This window comes from Daphnia pulex, chromosome 5 (assembly GCF_021134715.1).
Source record: "Daphnia pulex isolate KAP4 chromosome 5, ASM2113471v1".
Lineage (NCBI taxonomy): Eukaryota > Metazoa > Arthropoda > Branchiopoda > Diplostraca > Daphniidae > Daphnia > Daphnia pulex.
In genome coordinates, this window is record NC_060021.1 from 7,379,024 (window position 1) to 7,402,539 (window position 23,516).

Genomic DNA, 23,516 nt, shown 5'->3' on the forward strand with positions numbered 1-23,516 from the left:
AAACATTAAATTAGAAGAATTCATGTATTACTTCAGACAAGTCACATCGGAATTCGATTGAGTCATAGAGACGAAATTTTAATTGAGTGAAAAAGACTTGTGAAATTTGTGAGATCAGGTGAACAGAAAGGAATCATTTTTTAATTTCTGTTTTGGGGAACGATAGTAGCTTCCCCTCTTTCAGGTGGAACGGACCTCGTTTGAAGAGTTCCGGTGGAAGTTCCTGGGCGGAGTTCTAGTTCCGGTGGAGATTTACCATCAGGTGCGGCACGGATCAAGGATTCATCTGCTTTCATTTGAGCAGACTGCGGATTCAGGGACGACGAACAGCAGTCGATGTGTTTGTTGCATTCTTCTATCGAGGCTCGATTAACTTGATCAACGTATATCATGCCGATTGCAGAGGCCACAATTAAAACAACAGCTGTGATGATTATCCAACCCTCGAATGAAATTCTCGTTTTAGTCTCAGAAGCCATTTTGAAGGAATCGAATCGTGGAATGTAAATCCAATGACCAGCCGCTTCTTATTGCTTTCAGTGGGTACAGCTCGGCTTGCAAGTGCATTTTGGCATTTAAATCGGAATTTTACTTTCAAACAAATTTATTTCATGCTGTGAAAGTTATAAATTTAGATCAAGTATAATTTTGACAATTTTGTTCACACATTGATGGATTATTTGCATGTTGAATTTAAAATTTTAACGCAAAAAAAAAGTTACGCCATCCCCGTTTGTCGAGAAGAAATGTGTGACTTGATTTCTTAGTTATACACCCGCAATGGAAGAAGTCAAAGGACAATGGAACAATTTAATCATTTTAACTGTTGTTAATTTAATCAAACTCGTGTATTTTATTGGGTTTGACAAATTCAGTCACATATGTTGTTGAGAAAAGCGACAAAACACAAATAGACGCAAAGCAAGTATTGAAACACATCACTCAGATTAGAACAAAGATATAAGACATCAAAAGATAAAATTATCCAACGGGAAGCTATACAAACAACGGAATGTCCGAGTTCACGCTACGAAAAACAGTGGAGCACATCGTGCAAGGAATACAAACACTTTTGGATTATTGACATTTCAATCCTAGGCTTGCTTACTTATGAGTTATATGACTTATGATAGCAATGAGTGCGATGGAAACTTTCGGACAGTTTGAGATCATCATACAGTAATAAAACGTGGATCACCGATAGGGAAACTGACAGCAAGCTAATGCGCCATCAAAACTTATAAAATGAATGTCGACTAGTGAAAAAGACATTGGATCGTTCCAGTATTTTTCCAGACGACCATGAAACTTTTGATCCTTTTGTCCGTTCTAGCGGCTTCGGCCATAGCTTCACAGAAACGCTATGATGGGTATACACTCATTCGTCTTTCCAAACATCTTTTTCAATTTCCAAATTTTTAAAATGTCTTTTGTTTTTTCCTCGCAGGTACCAATTGTTCCAGGTAACGCCAAAGGATCAGTCCTCGTTCGAGGCTATGGTCCAGCTCTACGAGCAGAGTGAAAATTACGATTTTTGGATCGCACCTCGAGGAATCGACATCGCAATGGACATCATGGTTCCTCCAGCATACGTCTCAGTCTTTGTCGACCTGATGCACGCTTACAGCATGGAATATCGGGTCAAAATGATTGATGTTCAGACGTAATATTCTATTAATAGTCTTCCTATTCTAATGTAAAATTTTGCGTGCTATAATTCGTCACCAGTGTGCTCGATATGGCTCGTGAAGAACGCGAACGTACACCCCGAGTTGCCACTCCGCGCTACTCTGTTGACTGGAACACTTATTATGACTTTAACGACGTAAGAATTAATATATTAGGCTAAGCGACTATTTGCGAAATCTAACCAATAAGTTTGTTTTGAAATTTTATCAAGATTTCCGCTTTCTGTAACGAAATCGCTGCCGCTCACCCCAACATGGTGACAGTTTCCAGCATTGGCAGAAGTTACGAAAACAGAGCTATTCCGATGGTCAAAATCTCCACTGGAGGGTCAGGCAAAAAGGCGATCGTCGTCGATGGCGGTAAGTTTGATTTACGAAAGCGTTAAAAATCGTTTGTGAAATACTGATGTGCAAGTTGTCTTCCGTACTCAGGCATTCACGCCCGTGAGTGGATTTCACCTGCTTTCGTCACATGGTTGATTAACGAATTGGTTGAGAACTACGCCGCTCACCCGCAATACGTTGACAATATTGACTGGTATATACTCCACTACAGTTCAGGAAATAGCCGTTGACTAATTTCAATGCTGATAAAAAAAAAAAAAATATTAGGTACATTATGCCTGTCATCAATCCAGATGGTTACCAATTTACTTTTGCACTCACCGGAGTAAGTTACCGTATAAAATGACCGCATGAGGGAAGGAACGAGTCGCTAAATCTTTAAATTATACAGGATCGTTTGTGGCGCAAAAATCGTAGACCAAATAACGACGGAATCGGTGGCAGCAGCTGCTTGGGAACAGGTAAACTTGGGTAAAAGCCGGAATAATGTGCAACATATTGACGTCCCTATATCATTCCACGAAAAGATATGAACAGGAACTTTGGTTTCCACTGGAACGAGGGTGGCAGCAGTGCAAACGGATGCTCCGACACTTTCCACGGTGGAGCCGCTTTCAGCGAGGTAGAGACTCAACACGTTCGTGACGCTGTTTTGGCTGTCGCTGGTCCAGCTGAGATGTACCTGACCTTCCACGCTTATGGTCAGTACTGGCTCACTCCTTGGGGTTACACTGCTACTCTTCCCAGTGACTACACACAGCTTGTAAGGATTAATTACTGGTTTAGTATGGACTCAACTTGCCAAGTGGTGAATCGACTAAATCTTGATTCAACAATTTTCAGTACAACTTGGCTGTATCAGCTTGTAACAAATTGACTGCTGTCTACGGAACCCGTTATACCATCGGATCTTCGACTAACGTACTCTGTAAGGAAACTTTCTTTTAACTTTCAAATGCCTGAATTTTGTTACCTATCTACTTATTTCCTCGTTATAATAATTTCAGATGTGGCTTCTGGAGGCAGCGACGATTGGGCAAAGGTTGCACTAGAATCTATACATTGCTATTAGAGAACAAGTAATTATTTTTAAATTCATTTTCGTAAAGGGTGGAGCTGGAATTCCATTTTCGTATACTGTTGAGATGCGCGATGAAGGCCTTTACGGATTCGAACTTCCTGCCAGGTAAAATCAGAAGTTACTATGAACCATTATGAGTTTAGCCTCCCCCCCCCCCTTCCGCCCCAACAATGCAATTTCTTAACTGCTTTTGATGAATTACAGGCAAATTCTTCCAAACAATTTGGAGGTTTGGGAAGGCATTAAGGTGATGGCGGAGTCTCTCTTTTAAAGAGTTAACTCAATCAGCATCCAAATATCGATGGATTTACGATAGCGGAAAATATTGCATCACCTATCATTTTAAAATCGTCATTACTACAATTAGGATGACTAAATACAATTGGAAATTCTGACACGACCTTTACTTGTGTAAAAATATTTACGAATAATTTCCCGGAAGAATTCAAACCTTCCTGAAACTTTGAAAAACAAATCAAGTTACAATAGACCGTGAATGCAACAATATCTCTCGTACTATAATTTATTCTGTTTTAGACATTTGTGTACGCACAATGGGCTACGAGTAGTGAAGCACGTTACCCAATAATGCTTGTTACAAAAATGCAAAGAGAGCGAAGGTGGTACTGGATCACATCACGAGGTAACGCAAGCTATCTCTTGGTAAAACCGTCCAGCATTGTGTATACAAACAGTGCAATCCGGTTTAGTCCATTTTGTGATAAACATAAGTACATAACAAATTGACGTTGTCTGACATGTGAAAAAGATTGGCCTGATTGACGTTTCTAAACTTGCTTACTCACGATAACGAGCCTTTGAGCTTTTGGAGTCAGTTACAACCAGATATAGGACACGGGACTCGAACTGATACGACAAACAAAAGTGCGCCACATCGACAATTGAGTATAAAACGGATTTCGACTAATGAAAAAGACGTTGGATCGTTTTCAGTGTTTCTCTATAGACGACCATGAAGCTTTTGATCCTTTTGTCCGTCCTAGCGGCTTCGGCCATTGCTTCGCAGAAGCGTTATGATGGGTAAATATGCGAAACAAAACAAGAAATTAATGTAAGAATAAAATAATTTAACTTTATTCGGTTGGTTTGCAGCTATCAACTGTTCCAGGTAACGCCAAAGGATGCGGCTTCGTACGACGCCCTTGCCCGGCTCTCCGACAGCGAAATTTACGATTTCTGGACCGACTTGCGTACCATTGGTCACTCTACAGACATCATGGTTCCACCAGCATACGTCTCGATCTTCGTTGACCTGATGCATGCTTACAGCATGGAATATCGAGTCAAGATGGTCAATGTTCAGACGTAACGATCAATTAAAGCACTTTGCTTATGTTCTGGTTTTGTTAATGACTTTTGTTTAAATTAGCGTTCTCGATATGGCTCGCGACGAGCAAGTGGCTGTCCCCCGCGTCGGTTCTCCCCGTTATTCCGTTACCTGGGACAACTACTATGACTTCAACGCCGTAAGCAAGCGACAAATTTCAAAATGAATTAATTTTAAACTTGAAATCGACGGATTTTAATAGATCACAGCTTTCATCAATGAAATCGCCGCTGCCCACCCCGACAAGGTAACAGTTTCCAGCATTGGCAAGACATTCGAAAACAGGGATATGCCTTTGGTCAAGATCTCCACTGGTGGTACCGGCAAAAAGGCGATCGTCGTCGATGGCGGTAAATTTAAAAACAAAAATGGCTAACAACAAATGAACTCTGACTGATAATGACGATCCGATTCTTTCCTTATTTCCTAGGCATTCACGCCCGTGAGTGGATTTCACCTGCTTTCGTCACCTGGTTGATCAACGAATTGGTTGAGAACTACGCCGCCCATCCCCAATATGTTGACAATGTCGACTGGTATTTTACTTGCATTGATTTATTATTCTGGAAATAGAAACTTGATTGTCATTCATTATTAGGTACATCATGCCCGTCATCAACCCAGATGGTTACCAATTTACTCATGACACAAACGGGGTATGTCATACTTGTTACGAGTAAAATGTATACGAGTAATTCATTTCGTTTTTGGCAGGATCGCTTGTGGCGCAAGAACCGCAAACCAAATGCTGGAATCGGCGGCATTCCTTGCATCGGCACAGGTAAATTTGAATGCGACAGTTTTAAAAATAATGGGAAAATATTCATTGTTATAATTACTCCTCATAAAGATATGAACAGGAATTTTGGTTTCCACTGGAACGAGGGTGGCAGCAGTGCAAATGGATGCTCCGACACTTTCCACGGTGGAGCCGCTTTCAGTGAGATCGAGTCGCAAAATGTCCGTGACGCCATTTTGGCCGTCGCTGGTCAAGCCGAGATGTACCTGACCTTCCACTCTTACGGCCAGTACTGGCTCACTCCATGGGGTTACACCTCCGCATTGCCAGATGATTACACCCAGCTCGTAAGAACTTTAAGCTCTTTGGCTCAAATGAATTCATTTTCTCATCAACTCGTTTGTTTCAGTACACCTTGGCTGTATCAGCTGTCAACAAATTGACCGCCGTCTACGGAACCCAATACACCATTGGATCCTCCACCAACGTACTCTGTAAGAAAAAATTCCCTTTTCAAATGAATTTCAAATGCCTCAAAATGAAAGACTTCCGACCACAATTTTTCTGTCCATAATTCCAGATGTCGCTTCTGGAGGCAGTGACGACTGGGCAAAGGGTGGAGCCGGTATTCCGTTTTCGTACACCGTCGAGATGCGTGACGAAGGAACTTTCGGATTCCAACTTCCCGCTAGGTATAAACTAATGATTTGTCCCTGTTTTATAAAGTATCGATTTTTAAATCAACTTTTATTGGTGAAATTATAGACAAATTCTCCCCAATAACGAGGAGGTCTGGGAAGGTATCAAGGTTATGGCCGAATCTCTTTTCTAAAGAGATTTTCCTAAACTAACGTTTCAGCATCTGATTGCCGCATCTGATTTGTGTTGACGGATAGCGAAATTAACAATTGGCTTTTCAATTTAAATAAAAATGTTTCCTTAATACACAGTTATCACATTTATGAAATTGTTGTTTTTTTTTTAATAGAAGGACAAAATTAGTACTAGACAATAAAATATTATTGCAAATGGTGAAATAAATGAAGGGCACCTTTTTGAAAACATACGGAAGAAAATTATTCCGAATTATTCTACGTTATGTTTCTATTCTTTCTTAAAAAGTTTAATACGTGATGTATACTGTGTTCGGAAAAAAAGATATTTTTAAACAAGAAACACATACACCAAAAAATAAACTGTATGTGTTGTACGAAAGGTGGGAATTTGACGGCAAGCTTCACGTGATCTCGAGAATGCATTCGCCCCACTCTAACGCCATGCTCCTTGCACATATAAAAATAGGTACGGTAAATAAAAAGGTCCAAGTGCGAGACAAAGTCACCTGATTTTTTCTCCAATTTCATTTGATAAGCTACACATAAACTCTAAAGCATAAACAAACAAATTCATATCTTTACCACTGGGGCGCTGCCAGATTTGCACGTACTAAGGAAATTCCATCAAATAAATCTTTAAAAAAAAATCAAATCAAATACAAATTCACAATCTCAATTATAGTAGTGAGGTGGAAGGTCTAAGGCTGAAAACTAAGTTAATTAAGACAATTCTTTTCTAAAACATTTTAAACAATATAATCTCACATAATTCAATTCAACAATATAATTAACACAATATAATCTCAAGTTAACATGTAACAAATGTTCCCAATAAACTTCGTTCACCTGTGCCTACATGTCGACGGTATACCAAGTGGAGAAACAACAAAAGCTTGATTGACAGAATTATCTATTTTCTCTTCTCTATTGTAAGTTCAAATAATCGTAAACGCAAACGTCAAGCTCAAACAACAAAAGATGGCCAATGAACCACAAGATAAGCATCATGCGCTGCTGTTTTGGGGTGGAGTTCCTAAAGAAACGGTTGTATAAATACTTGAAATCAAAATCAAACCCTCAAGTACAGAAAAAGATTCAATAGTGACAACCATGAAAGTCCTTCTCCTTCTGGCCTTATTGGCTGTATCGGCTTTAGCCGCTCAAAAGCGCTATGACGGGTAATTAAATTACTTAAAAGAAATTCTGATAATTTTACTAGAGATAAATTTTCATATTCTGACTTTTGCAAAAGATACAAGGTTATCCAAGTGAAACCGAAAAATGTGGCTTCATTCAACGCCCTCGCCAAACTTTACAAGGAACAGAACAGCATCTACGACTTCTGGACCGAGCCACGAAGCCTCGATGAATCCATCGACATCATGGTTCCACCCACTCATGCCAAGGAATTCGAAAGAATTTTGCGAACATACAATTTGGAACACCGAGTCAAAATCCAAGATGTCCAAAGGTTAGTTAGTATACAATAGAATTGAAAAATTCCGGAATTGAACTAATTAACAAATAACATACAAAGTGCCATCGATGTCTCCCGAAAAGACCAGGCTTCTCCAACTAACGTGAAAGATCCTCGTTCCCGTTCTGGCTCTTCTCGTTACGCGGTGAACTGGACTCAATATTACGACTACACCGCGGCAAGGAGTTTAATAAAGACGATACTGTAATTAGGGGGAAATAAAACAATAATTTTGATGTTTAGATTTCCGTATTCCTTGCCCAAATGGCCCAAGCTCACCCTGACATTGTAACTTTAAAAACCATCGGCAAGACGCACGAGAACAGGGAGATGTACATGGTCAAGATTTCCAACACACCAGCCAACAGCAACGTCACCAAAAACGCCATTATCGTTGATGGAGGTATTATAGCGTGAGATTTAATATGTAATTAGAAGCAATGTGTCGTTCTACACCCAGTAAAATGAATCAATTTCATATTAAAGGTATTCATGGTCGCGAATGGATTTCCCCTGCCTGGACCACTTGGCTTATTAATGAATTAGCTGAGAATTATGCGGCCCACCCCCAATACGTTGACAACCTGGACTGGTAACAAACGAATTTTGTTTTAAGAGACAATTTCGACATGCAATTAATTATTCCTTAATTAATTAGGTATATTCTGCCCGCAATGAATCCCGACGGTTACGTGTACTCCTTTGCCGACGTAAGACGACCATTCACTTAATTCACTTTTTGGTCATTCACGTTCTATTTTTTAAAAACTCACTCCTAAACAGGATCGCCTGTGGCGTAAAAACCGCAATCCAGTGAACGGCCCCTGCGTCGGCATTGATCTCAATCGCAACTTTGGATTCCACTGGAATGGAAAGTTTTTTTGACGTGATAATATAAATTTACGAATATTTATTGCAACATTGACTGTGCTCAAAATACAGAAGGAGGAGCTGCCGGAAATGGGTGTGACCAAACCTATCACGGACCATCGGCTTTTAGCGAGGATGAAAGCGCCAATGTTCGTGATGCAATTCTTTCTGTTGCCGATCGCACAAAAGCTTACCTCACTATTCACTCTTATGGTCAATATTGGCTTACTCCTTGGGGTTACACAGCCGACTTGCCCGAAGACTATCCTCTGCTTGTACGTTTAAATCAAACCCTAATGTTTTGAAAGCACCTCATTCTTCCATTACGTTTATTAATGCTGTCAAAATATTCGTTTCAGTTTGATTTGGCCCAAAAGGCTGTAAACAACTTAACGGCTGTCTACGGAACTCAGTACACCATTGGATCTTCCACCAATGTTCTTTGTAAGTAGGCTTCAACAAACGAATTTTAAAAAATCACTCAAACGATCCAATTGACCAATTTTCATTTTTAAACGTACGAAAACGATGTCGGATTTTAGATGTTGCATCCGGAGGCAGTGATGATTGGGCAAAGGGTGGGGCTGGAATTCCCTACTCTTATACTGTTGAGCTACGAGACACGGGGGATTTCGGTTTCTTACTTCCAGCTGAGTAAGTTCTATTGAAGATTTTATATTCGCTTAGTGGTGGAAATCAGTAAAATAAAATTTTCCTTTTAAAAATAAAACAGGCAAATCATCCCAAATAATCTGGAGTTGTGGGAAGCTACAAAGGTCATCGCTGAATTCGTTATGGAAATCGTTAATTAATTCCGACATACTAATTTTCCCCTTCCTTCGTCTTGAAAGTATGCCCCGTTACAAATGGCTGTTCGAGTCAATTAATTTTCTCGACTGCATGTATGTTAGTTATTCCAATAAAATCGTGACAGAGTCCTGCATTCTCCATCTTTTTATCGTTAAAATAAACTCTACTAAAAATAAATGCGCAAGTTCTTTACTGGAAAGTTTTGATACCAATATAGATGCATGACAATAAATCATTACCTGGATTTCCTTACCAATTCATACACGCGTCAATATCTTTTACAAATTTAAATATTATAACAACTCACTATAAAAATACAGTATAAAGTTTATCGCCGTAATGAAGCATAAACATCCGTGTTGGGAGTAAACTCATTCCTAACATTCAAACGGATCCGTTATCTCAACAGGTTTTTCATGAGTAAACAAAAAAGCAATGTTCCTCATAAACTTGAACTGTGCCTACATTTCGACGGCATGCCAAGTTCAGAAACAACAACGCCTTGATTGACATAATTATCTATATTCTCTAATGTAAGTTCAAATAATCGTAGACCTAAACTTATTCAAACACCAAAAGATGGTCAATGCACCGCTTCAAGATACGCATCATAAGCTGCTGTTATTGGGTGAAGTTCTTAAAGAAACGGTTGTATAAATACTTGAAATAAAAATGAAAAACCCTCAGCTTCAGACAAACGTTCAATTGGGACAACCATGAAAGTCTTACTCCTTCTTGCCTTATTGGCTGTATCGGCTTTAGCCGCTCAAAAGCGCTATGACGGGTAATTAAATTACTTTAAAGAAATTCTGATAATTTTACTAGAGATAAATTTTCATATTCTGACTTTTGCAAAAGATACAAGGTTATCCAAGTGAAACCGAAAAATGTGGCTTCATTCAACGCCCTGACTAAACTTTACGAGAGACAGAACAGCATCTACGACTTCTGGACCGAGCCACGAAGCCTCGATGAACCCATCGACATCATGGTTCCACCCACTCATGCCAAGGAATTTGAAAAAATTTTGCGAACATACAATTTGGAACACCGAGTCAAAATCCAAGATGTTCAAAGGTTAGTTATGACCGCATTATTTAAAAAAAAAATAGGAATCACCGATAAAACTAACCGTTACATTGCGCATAAAGTGCAATCGATGTCTCCCGAAAAGACCAGGCTTCTCCAACTAACGTGAAAGATCCTCGTTCCCGTTCTGGATCTTCTCGTTACGTGGTAAATTGGACTGAATATCACGACTACACCACGGTAAGAAGATGAATAAAAAGGTTACTTTGATTTAGGGGGAAACAATAAAATAAAACAATAATTTATAATTCTAGATTTCCGTTTTCCTTGCCCAAATTGCTCAAGCTCACCCTGACATTGTAACTTTAAAAACCATCGGCAAGACGCACGAGAACAGGGAGATGTACATGGTCAAGATTTCCAACACACAAGCCAACAGCAACGTCACCAAAAACGCCATCCTGGTCGATGGAGGTATGATTTTAAAGAAAGTCAACAATATTGTGGGAGCAACATGTTCAATTTGCTGTGGTAGGTATTCATGCTCGAGAGTGGATTGCACCTGCTTTCAACACTTGGCTCATTAACGAACTGGTCGAAAATTACGCGGCTCACCCCGAATACCTTGACAACCTTGATTGGTGAGCTATCCTTATTTATTCAACATTTAAAAGAATAATAGACATCACTGATTCTTATTTACACCGGAAACAGGTACATCTTGCCCGTCATGAATCCTGATGGATATGTGTACTCCTTTGCTGATGTAAGTCTTCTGAATCTAACACAACTGTTTACAATCAAAGGCCATTGATACATGCTAACGAATTGTTTCAAAAACAGGATCGGCTATGGCGCAAAAACCGCAATCCAGTCAACGGCCCTTGCGTCGGCATTGATCTCAATCGCAACTTTGGATTCCATTGGAATGGAAAGTTATTTTGACTTTTAAAAATGTAACGTACAAATACTTATTGAAATATTGACTGTGCTCAAAATACAGAAGGTGGAGCTGCCGGAAATGGCTGTGATGACACTTATCACGGGCCCACAGCTTTTAGTGAGGATGAAAGTGCCAATGCTCGCGATGCTATTCTTTCAATTGCGGAGCGGACTCAAGTTTACTTGTCCTACCATTCCTACAGCCAAGTTTGGCTTACTCCTTGGGGCTACACTGTCGATCTACCTGAGGATTACCCCTTACTTGTGAGAACCACTTTTCAAATATTTTTTGAGCAAACTGTAATTTCATATTTTCCTTGTTTTAGTTTGATTTGGCCCAGAATGCAGTCAACAACTTGACCGCTGTCTACGGAACTCAATACGCCGTTGGATCTACAACTGGTCTTCTTTGTAAGTTTACTTTTGTTAGTTATCCTGCTGGCCTTAAAAACTGCCACTACGCTCAAATTTTTAAAATTCTTTATTGATTTTTTCAGACGTAGCATCTGGAGGTAGCATTGACTGGATCAAAGGCGAAGCCGGAATTCCCTACGCTTATACAGTAGAGCTTCGTGACACCGGAGACTTTGGTTTTCTACTTCCAGCTGAGTAAGGCCCTTTATTTTCTTTTATCTACGGAAAACTTTAATTCAACGTAATTTTTTGAACTCATCAGTCAAATCCTTCCGAATAATCTGGAAATGTGGGAGGCTGTCAAGGTCATCGCTGAGTACACCATGAACATCGTCTAACATTTTTTTTTTACATGATTGTGCTCTGCAAAATTCATCTTCAGGGGATCAGAAATATACTGACTATTCAAATTCATTTGTTGTTTCCTTCTTTAACGCATTCAACAGAAATGGATAAGAGCAAATTTTACACATTTTGTCCTGATGCGAGTTTAGACAGTGACATTCGTAGCGTATTTTTTTTATTTTTATTTAAGGTTACTACACCATATCATGCACAGGTGATCGGGTGTGCGTGCATGTATGTTCAAAGTCTCACGTAACCGTGAGACCAAGACAGGCGGCTCTAAAATGTGAACAAACTATAGGTAAAAATGATTGACATGCTGACCTGTTTTGATAACGACTCGACTAGACGACGGACACAAATGACGCAAATAACCAATGCATTTCGACAATCGTGACGGCAAACAAACGATAGTGAAAAATATTCAAAAAATAGTCTAGAGTCTATAAATGACGACGACTGTTTCTAGAAATCTATCATCAGTTCCCTACGTTCAGGAGAGACTCTTCAGCTATGAAGCTCCTCTTAGTATTGGCATTGGTGGCAACAGCCCTAGCGGGTCAGAGGCGTTACGATGGGTAAAATAAAATTAATTTGGTAAATTAAACGGTAAATTGATTTGACTAATTTTGCTAATTAAAAAAAAAAAAAAAAAAAAAGGTATCAAGTGTTTGAGGTGAATGCCAAAAACAAGGTGGCCCTCGAAGTCTTGACTAAGCTTTACAATGAGAGAAGCGACGTTTACGATTTCTGGACTGAACCTCGAAACATCAACCGCGCCGTCGACATTATGGTTCCTCCAGCCTTTGCTTCCACCTTCACAAGTTTGATGCAAGCGTTCGATGTCGACTACAAAGTTAAAATTGCTGATGTTCAGAGGTAAACAAAATTCAAGCCTGAAATGTCAATAAGGCGAATAATTGACATAACATGATGATAATATTTACAGCACAATCGAAGAAGGCCGCAAAGATATTGCCAAGCCAGTCATCCGCAAAGAGCCACGCCTTTCTCGCGATGGAACTCCTCGCTATTCGCTCAACTGGGAAACTTATTCCGACCTTCCTGCCGTGGGTTTCACTATGCACATTCAAAGACAATTCGAGCAAATATTGAATTTGGGGTTTCATTTGGTGATTTAGATTGAAGAGTTTCTCACAGAATTGGCCGCTGCCTACCCTAATTTGATGACACACTCCGTTGTTGGACAGAGCTACGAGGGTAACAACATGAACTTTGTCAAGATTTCAACAGGAGGAACCGGCAAAAAGGCCATTTTCGTTGATGGCGGTAAAATTCAACAATAACTGCAAATTACAACTTAAAGATGATTCAATTCTCAAGAGAAATGTTCCATTGAAAAGGTATCCACGCTCGCGAATGGATTTCACCGGCCTACGTCACCTGGTTGATCCGTGAGTTGGTTGAGAACTACGCCGCCCATCCCCAATATGTTGACAACATCGATTGGTGAGACTTTCCCACAAAATATCTTTGGTTAAAAATAATAATAATAATTTGAATGAATAGGTACATCATGCCAGTCATCAATCCCGATGGATACCGTCACACTTTTGCTGCCAACGGAGTAAGATGATAAATTTTTTTATCACAAATTAAACAAATTCAAATGTTTCTTTACGTGTCAGGACCGCTTGTGGCGCAAAACCCGAGCGCCAAATGCTGGCAGCCAATGCATCGGCACTGGTAATTGAATTGATTCAAAGCCTTTTATTTAATATATAATTATGGAAACCCCAAATTTAACTTTGGAATCATTGAAGACATGAACAGGAACTTTGGATTCCACTGGGATGAAGGAGGCAGTTCAGATCTTCCTTGCGGAGAAACCTACAACGGAGGTGCTGCATTCAGCGCCATCGAATCCCAAATCGTCCGCGATGCCATTTTGAGCGTCGCTAGCCAAAGTGTAGTCTACTTGACTGTTCACTCTTACGGACAGTACTGGCTCACCCCATGGGGCTACACTCCCGAATACCCCGCTGATTACCCTCAACTCGTATGAAGCATTTTATAATAATCAACTGTTTTTTAAAGAAGTTGTGATAAATCGGGCGAATTTTCTTTGAAATTACAGTACGACTTGGCTGTTCGTGCTGTTGACAAACTCACCGCCGTCTATGGAACACAGTACACCATTGGTACCTCGACCAACGTGCTCTGTAAGTTGTTCAAACAAAACAAAAACAAAAAAATTGGGACGGATCTTCAATTATTTTACACACCTTGATTTTATCCTTTCTAATAAAACTAGACATCGCTTCCGGTGGCAGTGACGACTGGGCCAAGGGAGGAGCCGGAATCCCCTATTCTTACACCGTTGAATTGCGCGACACTGGAAAATTCGGATTCGAGTTGCCCGCAACGTAAGTTAAATCAACTTAAAGACACTATTTAGGAAATGCTAAAGAATGACACATTGACACATTTCAAAATTTGCGATATAGTGAAATCATGCCCAACAACTTGGAAATGTGGGAGGCCTTTAAGGTGGTTGCTGAGGATGTGATGGCAATGTAAATCGATTTGATCAAATTATCACTTTGAGTTACGATGAAGACAAAAATAAAAATAGTTAAAGTATGCAAAATGCCTGTTTCATTTTTTCAAAATGATTTAAAAAATAAAATTTGAATTTGGGAAAAAACTATGACTCCAAAAAAATAGTCAACAAAGTGAAAGTTATAAAAATCAAGAAACAAATTGTTATCTTTGAAACAAAATTGTTATCTTACTGAAACAAAGTGCAAAGCTTAATGTACCGTAAGAATCGATCGTGACCCGGATCACTTTCGGTATGGAAAATATAATAACGAATAAAACAAACGAGACAAGAATAAAAGTCGATTGGGCTTAACTTGTCACGTTTCAAACGCAACAAACGTCATTGACAAGAGCAGACAAGCTACGCCACGATAAGTTAGAGAGAATCAAGTTTAGCCTGAGAGACCTTAAGTCAAGCGTTCTCAATTTCAGAACGGTAATCAATACAGTTGCGCTCCTCAAAAAGACTCATAATGAGATTGCCTTTGGCATTGGCGTTCTTCGTAGCGTCAGTTTTCGCTACCCAAAGACGTTACGATGGGTGAGTAAACAACTCTACTGTTTCATAATTTAAAAACAAAATTGTCCGTTTGAAACAAAAACAATCGGTGAATTACAGGTACCAAGTGTACGAAGTGACAGCCAAAAACAAGGCTTCCTTCGACGTCTTGGTGAAGCTCTACAACGAGAGAAGCGATATTTACGATTTCTGGACCGAGCCACGCAATGTTGATTTCAAGACCGACGTCATGGTCCCTCCTGCTTACACTAAAACGTTCGTCAATTTGCTGGAAGTTTTCGGCATGGAATACCACATCAAAATCGCCGATGTTCAAGAGTAGCCTACCATAAATTTAAAAAAGGAAAAATTCGCTCTATCTAACTACTCTATTATGTTTTTAATCATAATAGTGAGATTGAACAAAGTCGAAAAGACATTGCCCCACCTTTGGAAACAAGAAAAGGTTTGTCAAAATCCTCGGGTGATTCAAGATATTCGCTAGACTGGACTTCGTATTCTGATTTGCCGGCCGTGAGTTCAAATCCCACGTTACTTTACCACACGGTTGATTGCAAATCTCAAGTACTCAAGTTTCATACTTGATCTATAACACAGATTTACGAATTTGTCAATGAAATGGCAGCGACTTACCCCAATTTGGTGACCGTCACGAGCGCTGGGACGAGTTACGAGGGTAACGATATGCCTCTAGTAAAGATTTCAACTGGAGGCAGCGGGGAAAAAAACGTCATTTTTGCCGAGGGTGGTAAGTCGAGCTGATGTAGTTTGGCCATCCATTTTCTTCTTACTTAACAGCTGTATATCTAAAAATAAAAGGAATTCATGCTCGTGAGTGGATTGCACCGGCTTATGTAACATGGATGATTCGTGAGTTGGTAGAAAATTATGCGGCACATCCCGAATATGTGGATAACATTGACTGGTTTGTTTATAATCATGTAGAATCAATTTGGTAAAAAGCATGTTAATCCAATCCGTTCGAAATTTAGGTACATAATGCCTATTCTCAATCCAGATGGCTACACTTACACTTTCTCACCAACAGGGGTGACATTTTCTTAATTTAACCACTCTAATTATCTCAAAATAATGATTCTAATGTTTAAAAACCATTAGGACCGTTTATGGCGAAAAAATCGTGCTCCAAACCAGGGGATTTGTGTCGGAACAGACTTAAATAGTTAGTATTCCATTTTGTCATTAACTCAGCAGAATTCTGGATTCAATTGTAACTTTTCTACAGGGAATTTTGACTTTCAATGGAATACTGGAGGAAGTTCTTCGCTTGAATGTGGTGAGACCTACCACGGAGGAGCTCCTTTCAGCCAGGTGGAAGCCCGGAACGTTCGTGATGCAATTCTCAGTGTTGCAAACCGAACCAAAGTTTACTTTTCCTTCCACTCGTATGGACAATACTGGCTAACTCCATGGGGTTACACTTCTGCTCTGCCCGATGATTACCAAGATCTGGTTCGCCAACTATTAATTAATACCACACTGAATAGTGCGTAAGTGAAAAATTAATCCTTTTTTTTATGTAATTAGTTCGACTTGGCTCAAAGCGCTGTTGATAAATTGACGGCGGTTGAAGGGACTCCTTACAAGATCGGATCTTCTACTAATCTTTTGGGTATGACGCATATTATAATAAATTACGTAAAAAATGATTGCAAAAATTACACGACAAACTTTCTGTGTTGAATATAGGCTTGGCCTCTGGCTGTAGTGACGACTGGGCTAAGGTAACATTAGTGAAATGTAAAACAAAATTTAATTTGAGATTAACAAGAAATTTTGATTATGAAAAGGGTGGTGCTGGAATTAAGTACTCGTACACTGTTGAGATGCGTGACAAAGGAACATTTGGATTTCAGCTTCCTGCAAAGTAAATGTTTTCTACTAGAACATCTAAACTAGCAATTTTACATTTACTAAATGCTATTCTCTGTTGCTTTTACAGCCAAATCCTGCCTAACAACTTGGAGGTCTGGGAAGGCGTGAAGGTAGTTGCTGAGGCCGTTATGCTCATGTAAAATTACGATAGACGATGAACGTTTTCTTGCAATTATGATTACTCGTATAACTAATAATAATAATAGTATGATATGATATAAAATACCATAGTCAAATACAGTCTGAGAATGATAGAAACATTGAAAATCTCGAGATGTCGGACAAGTAAAAATGGCTGAGGCTTACCATGTGACTGCCAGTCTCCAAAATTCTCGTTCGATCAGCAAAGTTTGTAATCACTACCTCTATAAAGCCATGTGGATTTCATTTTGGGAAGTAGTTGAGAGGATCACAACAACATGTTCATGGCATAACACTAATCTATAGTCTCGTGTGATCAGTGATCACGACAACGTTAAAAGCTTACAGCCATTTTAGTTCACATTCACAAGTCACAACCTGCAAGGCTGCAAGACACACACGTGATTATAATGAAAAATGAAGAAGGAACCCGCCAGTTTCGTCTCAAGACTTTTACTCAGGGTTGCAAATTCTTTAATGCAGGACAAAGAATGATTTGGTAAAATCCAATTGATCAAATCATCGTCTTGCCAAAGATAAAACAAAAGCAAATAATAAAAATAATTCATTCTAATAAATTTTTTCAAACGCCTAATGTTAAAACTTCATTAAAAAACACTTCATTTTAAAGATAAAAAATATTTGCAAATATTTTCAAACCAATACTCTTTTCTTTTAAGCGTGAAAAATAATGATATTTTTAAAAAATAATAAAACACGCACGTTCGACAGGGAACTTGCGGCAGTTTTTGAATGCGTGAACAAATCAATGAAGCTCCATCAATCCCGCGTTGAGATTATTTGGCAACACTGCCGGGCCTTTGGTGTTTTGATTACATAGACGGTGGGCGACAGAGCTCACGTCAGATTCACATTTCACAATTTCTTAATCGGTAGGACGATTTTCCCTAATGCCAACAATGTCAAAGGTAATAAAATGCCACAAATGTTTTATGCCTCATCGAAGTTTTACATCTTTCTATGGAATTATCGTTTTTTCATCTAGTCGGGATCAATGTCACCATTGGAAGATCAGGACAAGCTTCTGGATGAAGCTTTGAGTGTGGTAAAAGTCCAGGCTTTACAGATGAAGCGCTGTTTGGATAAACGTAAATTGATGGATGCTCTCAAGCACGCATCAACTATGTTGGGGGAGTTACGTACATCTTTACTCTCTCCCAAGTCATACTACGAACTCTGTATGAACACTTCCAAAATACTTAATGTTATGAACACAAGTCTATATTTACCATATTTTTTTCAGATATGGCTATTTGTGATGAACTTCAGCATCTCGAAATGTATCTTCTTGATGAGTTCCAGAACGGACGTAAAGTGGCTGATTTGTATGAACTAGTTCAGTATGCTGGGAACATCATTCCACGCTTGTAAGTGAAAAATAAAGTTTAAAGCAAAAAAAACAATCTTAATTCAAAATTTCATTACAGGTATCTCCTGGTTACTGTTGGTGTTGTTTACATCAAAACTAATGAGCAATCAAGACGTGATATTCTCAGAGATCTGGTTGAAATGTGCCGTGGGGTTCAACATCCATTGAGAGGTCTTTTCCTTCGAAACTACCTCTTACAGTGTACAAGAAACTTGCTTCCAGATCTAGCAGAGAGTGATCCTTTAGCCACAGAATCATATGGCAATGTAAGTTATGTTTTAACAAATTTCACTAGTAACAAATGTTAATGTTATATGATTCCTGTAGGTACGAGATGCTGTTGACTTTATTCAACTTAACTTCTCGGAAATGAATAAACTTTGGGTCCGTATGGCATACCAAGGTCATTCAAGAGATAAGGAACGTCGAGAACGGGAGCGCCAGGAATTAAGGTTTGACTATTGCTACGCATTTGTTATTTTTCCTGTCATCACATACTAATGATTCTCGTAGATTGCTAGTTGGAACAAACCTTGTGCGACTGGCCCAGTTGGATAGTGTTGATGTTGAGCTTTACAAAAAGGTAAGCATAAAATAGTTTTTTTTCTTCACTTTTGGCCTTATAAACAATAAAATAATGCTTTTCATTGGCTTCCAGGTTGTCTTGCCTGGCATTCTTGAGCAAGTAGTAAGCTGTCGCGACGCACTCGCACAGGAATATTTAATGGAGTGCATCATTCAGGTTCTAAACAATATAGAAATGTTAAAAGTTCACTTTTGGGTTAACTCGTTATTATAAAACAGGTGTTTCCAGATGAAGTTCATCTCGACACGCTCCACACCTATTTGAAAGCTTGTGCAGAGTTACACACCGATGTAAAAGTCCACGTAATTCTTGTCGCATTAGTCGAACGTTTGGCTGCCTATGGACAGAGACAGCAAGCACTTGGCCAACCACCTATTCCGCCTCATATCCCTCTTTTCGATATATTCTCTGATCAGATCGGCAATATAGCTCAAGTGAGCATCAACAAAGGTTTATTTAACAGATCAAAAAACTTATTTCTGATTATTTTGATCGCACAGGCGCGTCCAGAAATGCCATCAGAAAATTTGGTTTCCCTGCAAGTTTCTCTCATAAGCCTCGCCTTTCGTTGTTACCCCGATCAAATCAATTTGGTGGATAAAGTATTGGAATCTACTTTGGTTGCCCTAGACAAGATTGCAGTGGAAAAGTATTTTCTTTTTGCGATTATTCCTTAAAAATTGTAATGACCATAATTAATTCTCTAGGGTTGATTTTGATTCTTCGTTGGGCAAGGAACTCAACCGGTTGCTGCGAATGCCCGTTAGTCATTATAATAGCCTGGTCACTCTGCTGCAGTTGCCGCATTTTGGTCAAGTTCTTCAAAGACTAGATTTTAACGGACGGAAATCAATTGCTCTTCATTTGGTTAACAACGCTCTCGACAATGAAACACATATTACCACGCAAGAACATGTGCGTCCTTTACCTTTATTTAACTAACTTGTAATGGGTTACTTAAATTATTTTATATCTTATTTTATAGGTTGATGCTGTTCTTAACATGCTTGCGCCGCTGATTTGCGATCAGCCCGACCAAGTGCTGGCTGGACAAGATGCGGAAGATTTCGCTGAAGAACAGAATTTGATGGCACGATTGATTCATTTGTTAGCTGCGGAAGAATCAGACCTTGATCAACAATATCGAATGCTTACTTCCGCAAGAAAGCAGTTTGGAGCGGGTGGAGCTAGACGTATCCCATTTACTCTCCCACCATTAATTTATGAGGCTTTTAAACTGGCTAGAAAATATTTTGATGTCCGACAAGAGGTGCGTCATGTTTTCTACGGATCTCACTTTATTTGACTGAAGTTTTTAATACGATTTAAAAATTCTGAAGGATGAACTGTGGGAGAAAAAATGCGAGAAAATCTTCACCTTTTGTCATCAATGTATTGCTGCCCTTGTTAAAGCTGAACTGGCTGAATTGCCACTAAGACTTTTTCTCCAAGGAGCTCTTGCTGCTTCTCAAATTATCTTTGGAACCCACGAAACACTGGCTTACGAGTTTATATCACAGGTTAATCATTAACAGTTATTTCAGGTGTATCGGTTATTGTCAATGCCTATGATTTTACAGGCATTCACTCTTTACGAAGAAGAAATTTCAGACAGCAAAGCTCAGTTCGCCGCTTTGACATTGATGGCAGCTTCGTTAGAGAAACTTGATTGTTTTAGTGAAGAAAACTCTGCACCTGTGCGATCCAAGTGTGCCCTACTTGCATCGGCACTTTTAAGAAAACCGGATCAATGTCGTGCTTTGATTCTCGTGTCCAACCTATTCTGGTCATCCACTACCAAGGAACTGGAAGGCAAACCTGTATGATTTTCTAATTAGATGAAAATCCCTTAGACCTTTTTAATAATCCTTTTTTTTTGCGGTTTTTAGATGCGGGATGGTAAAAAGGTACTGGAATGTTTACGAAAAGCTGGGAAAGTTGCCACTGAATGTCTAGATCCTGGCGTGCAAGCCCAGTTGATTGTGGAACTTGTTAATGCTTATGTCCATTTCTTTCACCAAGGAAACCAGCATGTAAGTTTGTACATAATTATGAAACAAAAAAATGAATTTGGTACAAAAACTAAATATTTTCTTCTTCTCTTTAAAGATTACGGTTACCCATATCAACGAGTTGATCAGTAAAGTTCGACAAGATCTATTGCCACAACTGGAGAATTCGGATGAAAAAGAACTTATCGAAAGACATTTGGGAGCTAGTTGCGAGATGCTTAGGCACCGACGGGACAACCCATCCACTACCAGCGATGCGCCTTCGTATCAAGGAATCGTATTAGATTAAAAAATTATTAAATTTCTCATATATAAAAAAAACCTTCCGTTTAAATTTTTCCACCCGTTAATAATGAAAAAATTATGAATTTTTCCTTATAATTTTCTATTCTATATCCACGTCGTTCATATTCATGCGCTAGATGTCCTTCTCGAGTCTTTACAGTGCACGTGGTTTGGCTGGTTACTGTTTAGTCTTTAGTGTTGAATCGTTCCCTGCTCCATTAGTGTGGCTTTTTGGTTTATCCTTGCTACTTCAATCTCGCAGTAAAATGGTAAATACAAGAAGAAAAAGCCAAGTTTTACCAATTGATCCATTAGCTGCGGAGCAATCTGATTCATCGACGACAAGTGCGACCAGAAGATCCACGAGACGTTCAGTCGGAAACGTACTAGCAACCCCCGTGGAAATTCCCACGCCAACTAGAAGATCAAGGCGCCTGTCAAATTCCTCGGTAGAATCAGCTAATAATGACACACCAAGACCAGGTACACGTCGTTCTTCCAGGATTAACAAAACTGCTGGAAGTGACGCTGAAACAAGTGATGTAGAATTAGTTGTCATTAAAAGGCGTAAGTTGGGGGAAGGTGTGGACACATTAATACCAATCAGGGAAGAAAAAAATGAAGATCGTGCCAATCCTTCTGAAGACAAGGAAAAGCACATTTTGGTTGAACTCGAAGAAGAGATTGAAGATGAAATAAAGAAAAAGAGCAATGAAGTCGAAGAACTTAACAAAAGCATTCAAGCTGAAGTTGATGACAAGATCATTAAAACTGAAGTAGTTTGCAAAACTATTGAAGCTGAAGTTGATAGCAAAACCATCAAAGTTGAAGTTGAAAGCAAGACCAACGAAGCTGAAATTGATAGTAAATGTAAAGAATCTGAAATAGAAGTTGTACTTCCGAGTAAAGAAATTGAAGATAAAATCATCAGGCAAGAATCACCTGTAAAAGCAAGTAAGGCTGAAGAGCTGAAGACTGAAGATACTGATAGTCATGAAGACAAACTGGTAAACATCAAGTTGGATGAAGTTGACAATAGCAGTTTGAAATCTGAAATTGCCATTGAAATCATTGAAGCTTGTAAGGAAAACTCACATTCCAGTGAGGAAAATCATGAAAAATATTTCACTCCAGTATCCACTCCAACAAACTTGATTGAAGTTGAAGATGCTACTAAGCAAACTGAGAAGATGGATTGCTCAACAAGTGAAGAGCAGCAACCTTTGACAACAGCTGAGGTTGCATCTCCAAAAAGCCGTGATGGGGAACAGCAGCAAGAAGAAAATAAATGCCTACAGAGTCCACTTAAAGAAACCAATGTAAAAGCTGATTCACCTGTAAAGTCTGATGTTGAGAAGCCTCGTATGTTGTTTGGTGTTCCAGTAGAAAAAATCACAATTGGTACAACATTAAATATGAAAAAAATTGGTAAGCATCTTGATTTTTCTATAATGACTTAATTTTTTAAGTACATACATCATATTTTTACAGGAAAAAAATTGAGGGATGAAAAGAGGAAAATGCGCATAGCACACAAAGTTCGAGTGAAAAAAATCGAACCTCCCAAAGAAAGTCTACCGTGTGGTGCTGATGTAATGCGGAATATTCCCAGAGGGAAATCAAAATCTGGACGCGAGTGGAAAGAACCAAAATCCAAGTATGTTTGTGTCCTTATTTGTAGTTCAAAATGACGGTAAAATAATTCTCTGATTTTGTTTTCCAGTCCTCGATATTTATACCAGGACAAAGGTTTGAAAATGCCCTTTGAAAAGATCACACAGTTGAGACAAGAGCGTCAACGAGTTAAAGAGTTGGAAAACCGCATGAAGGAAGAAGAGCGAGCCCGCCGAGCTGAAATTACTCGTCGTCGTGAAGTAAATAAGAAACGCGAAGAAGAAAATGCTCGTCGTGGAGAAGTTGTTCAAGTGGTAAGATGTCTTCCATCTAATATAATTAACTTTGTATCTAATAATTTATAATCTTTCAGATTCGAAATACCAACAAAATAAAAAGGATGAAGAAAAAGCAGCTGAAGTTGATTCAAAAGCGGGATACAACAAAAGTGGTGTAAATTTTCTATCGTTGCAACAGTAACAAGTTCTTGACCATGAATAAAAAAATTGAACGATTAATTTGGTTATTTACTTTTAGTAACATGAACGAAATTTATCTTGTTTGTTGATTCTTTAATTTCCCT

At 39.0% G+C, this 23,516-nt stretch overlaps 5 protein-coding genes across 7 annotated transcripts; all 5 read left to right on the forward strand.

The window, feature by feature from the left end:
- The first annotated feature begins 169 nt into the window (after positions 1–169).
- On the forward strand, positions 170–3,514 carry LOC124193588 (carboxypeptidase B-like). Its single transcript, XM_046587495.1, has 12 exons — positions 170–1,370; positions 1,448–1,663; positions 1,729–1,825; positions 1,901–2,048; positions 2,121–2,226; positions 2,301–2,358; positions 2,425–2,494; positions 2,561–2,796; positions 2,877–2,961; positions 3,041–3,075; positions 3,143–3,219; positions 3,319–3,514. Exons 1-12 carry the CDS (start codon positions 1,303–1,305, stop codon positions 3,383–3,385), a joined length of 1,263 nt encoding a protein of 420 aa, XP_046443451.1. The 5' UTR covers positions 170–1,302; the 3' UTR covers positions 3,386–3,514.
- Positions 3,515–3,993: 479 nt separating this feature from the next.
- Positions 3,994–6,163, forward strand: LOC124193589 (carboxypeptidase B-like). The gene is made up of 11 exons (XM_046587496.1): positions 3,994–4,155; positions 4,228–4,440; positions 4,505–4,601; positions 4,665–4,812; positions 4,893–4,998; positions 5,061–5,118; positions 5,177–5,243; positions 5,313–5,548; positions 5,611–5,695; positions 5,782–5,893; positions 5,967–6,163. Exons 1-11 carry the CDS (start codon positions 4,088–4,090, stop codon positions 6,031–6,033), a joined length of 1,257 nt encoding a protein of 418 aa, XP_046443452.1. The 5' UTR covers positions 3,994–4,087; the 3' UTR covers positions 6,034–6,163.
- Positions 6,164–7,062: 899 nt separating this feature from the next.
- On the forward strand, positions 7,063–11,922 carry LOC124193587 (carboxypeptidase B-like). Of its 3 annotated transcripts, none has more exons than XM_046587491.1 (11): positions 7,063–7,215; positions 7,290–7,508; positions 7,575–7,692; positions 7,758–7,917; positions 8,001–8,106; positions 8,173–8,224; positions 8,298–8,385; positions 8,457–8,659; positions 8,744–8,828; positions 8,927–9,038; positions 9,118–9,320. In XM_046587491.1, exons 1-11 carry the CDS (start codon positions 7,148–7,150, stop codon positions 9,194–9,196), a joined length of 1,290 nt encoding a protein of 429 aa, XP_046443447.1. In that variant the 5' UTR covers positions 7,063–7,147; the 3' UTR covers positions 9,197–9,320. The 3 variants fall into 3 exon arrangements, with proteins under 3 accessions (XP_046443447.1, XP_046443449.1, XP_046443448.1); XM_046587493.1 differs by lacking the exons at positions 7,290–7,508; positions 7,575–7,692; positions 7,758–7,917; ... (5 more) ...; positions 8,927–9,038; positions 9,118–9,320 and adding exons at positions 10,053–10,271; positions 10,346–10,463; positions 10,538–10,697; ... (5 more) ...; positions 11,663–11,774; positions 11,842–11,922 and having other exon boundaries at positions 7,105–7,215; XM_046587492.1 differs by lacking the exons at positions 7,063–7,215; positions 7,290–7,508; positions 7,575–7,692; ... (6 more) ...; positions 8,927–9,038; positions 9,118–9,320 and adding exons at positions 9,878–9,978; positions 10,053–10,271; positions 10,346–10,463; ... (6 more) ...; positions 11,663–11,774; positions 11,842–11,922.
- Positions 11,923–12,343: 421 nt separating this feature from the next.
- LOC124193596 lies at positions 12,344–22,748 on the forward strand. Its single transcript, XM_046587504.1, is given in 36 exon segments — positions 12,344–12,502; positions 12,585–12,803; positions 12,874–12,994; positions 13,067–13,214; positions 13,289–13,394; positions 13,455–13,512; positions 13,574–13,631; positions 13,709–13,944; positions 14,023–14,107; positions 14,200–14,311; positions 15,109–15,327; positions 15,402–15,522; positions 15,607–15,757; positions 15,829–15,934; positions 16,002–16,059; positions 16,129–16,192; positions 16,256–16,482; positions 16,558–16,642; positions 16,720–16,754; positions 16,821–16,959; positions 17,904–17,956; positions 17,958–17,975; positions 18,053–18,245; positions 18,311–18,434; positions 18,495–18,702; positions 18,764–18,888; positions 18,950–19,019; positions 19,095–19,178; positions 19,241–19,456; positions 19,523–19,671; positions 19,730–19,937; positions 20,008–20,292; positions 20,363–20,542; positions 20,603–20,842; positions 20,912–21,055; positions 21,132–22,748. Coding segments are annotated over 36 exon segments (4,902 nt in total). The 5' UTR covers positions 12,344–12,437; the 3' UTR covers positions 21,324–22,748.
- On the forward strand, positions 21,586–23,451 carry LOC124193590 (trichohyalin-like). Its single transcript, XM_046587497.1, has 4 exons — positions 21,586–22,747; positions 22,811–22,976; positions 23,043–23,247; positions 23,307–23,451. The coding sequence occupies exons 1-4, from the start codon at positions 21,586–21,588 to the stop codon at positions 23,388–23,390; spliced, it is 1,617 nt and encodes a 538-aa protein (XP_046443453.1). The 3' UTR covers positions 23,391–23,451.
- The last annotated feature ends 65 nt before the right edge of the window (positions 23,452–23,516 follow it).

Bases quoted from the DNA above. Each gene is read 5' to 3' on its own strand.
- LOC124193589 (XM_046587496.1), top strand. From the start codon at position 4,088: ATGAAGCTTTTGATCCTTTTGTCCGTCCTAGCGGCTTCGGCCATTGCT. The intron at 4,813-4,892 runs GTAAATTTAAAA...CTTATTTCCTAG, and splicing joins GGCGATCGTCGTCGATGGCG to GCATTCACGCCCGTGAGTGG. The intron at 5,549-5,610 runs GTAAGAACTTTA...CGTTTGTTTCAG, and splicing joins CAGATGATTACACCCAGCTC to TACACCTTGGCTGTATCAGC.
- LOC124193590 (XM_046587497.1), top strand. From the start codon at position 21,586: ATGGTAAATACAAGAAGAAAAAGCCAAGTTTTACCAATTGATCCATTA. The intron at 22,977-23,042 runs GTATGTTTGTGT...TTTGTTTTCCAG, and splicing joins TGGAAAGAACCAAAATCCAA to TCCTCGATATTTATACCAGG. The intron at 23,248-23,306 runs GTAAGATGTCTT...ATAATCTTTCAG, and splicing joins GTGGAGAAGTTGTTCAAGTG to ATTCGAAATACCAACAAAAT.
- LOC124193588 (XM_046587495.1), top strand. From the start codon at position 1,303: ATGAAACTTTTGATCCTTTTGTCCGTTCTAGCGGCTTCGGCCATAGCT. The intron at 2,359-2,424 runs GTAAGTTACCGT...TAAATTATACAG, and splicing joins TTACTTTTGCACTCACCGGA to GATCGTTTGTGGCGCAAAAA. The intron at 2,495-2,560 runs GTAAACTTGGGT...TTCCACGAAAAG, and splicing joins CAGCAGCTGCTTGGGAACAG to ATATGAACAGGAACTTTGGT.
- LOC124193587 (XM_046587491.1), top strand. From the start codon at position 7,148: ATGAAAGTCCTTCTCCTTCTGGCCTTATTGGCTGTATCGGCTTTAGCC. The intron at 7,918-8,000 runs GTATTATAGCGT...TTCATATTAAAG, and splicing joins CGCCATTATCGTTGATGGAG to GTATTCATGGTCGCGAATGG. The intron at 8,386-8,456 runs GAAAGTTTTTTT...CTCAAAATACAG, and splicing joins CTTTGGATTCCACTGGAATG to AAGGAGGAGCTGCCGGAAAT.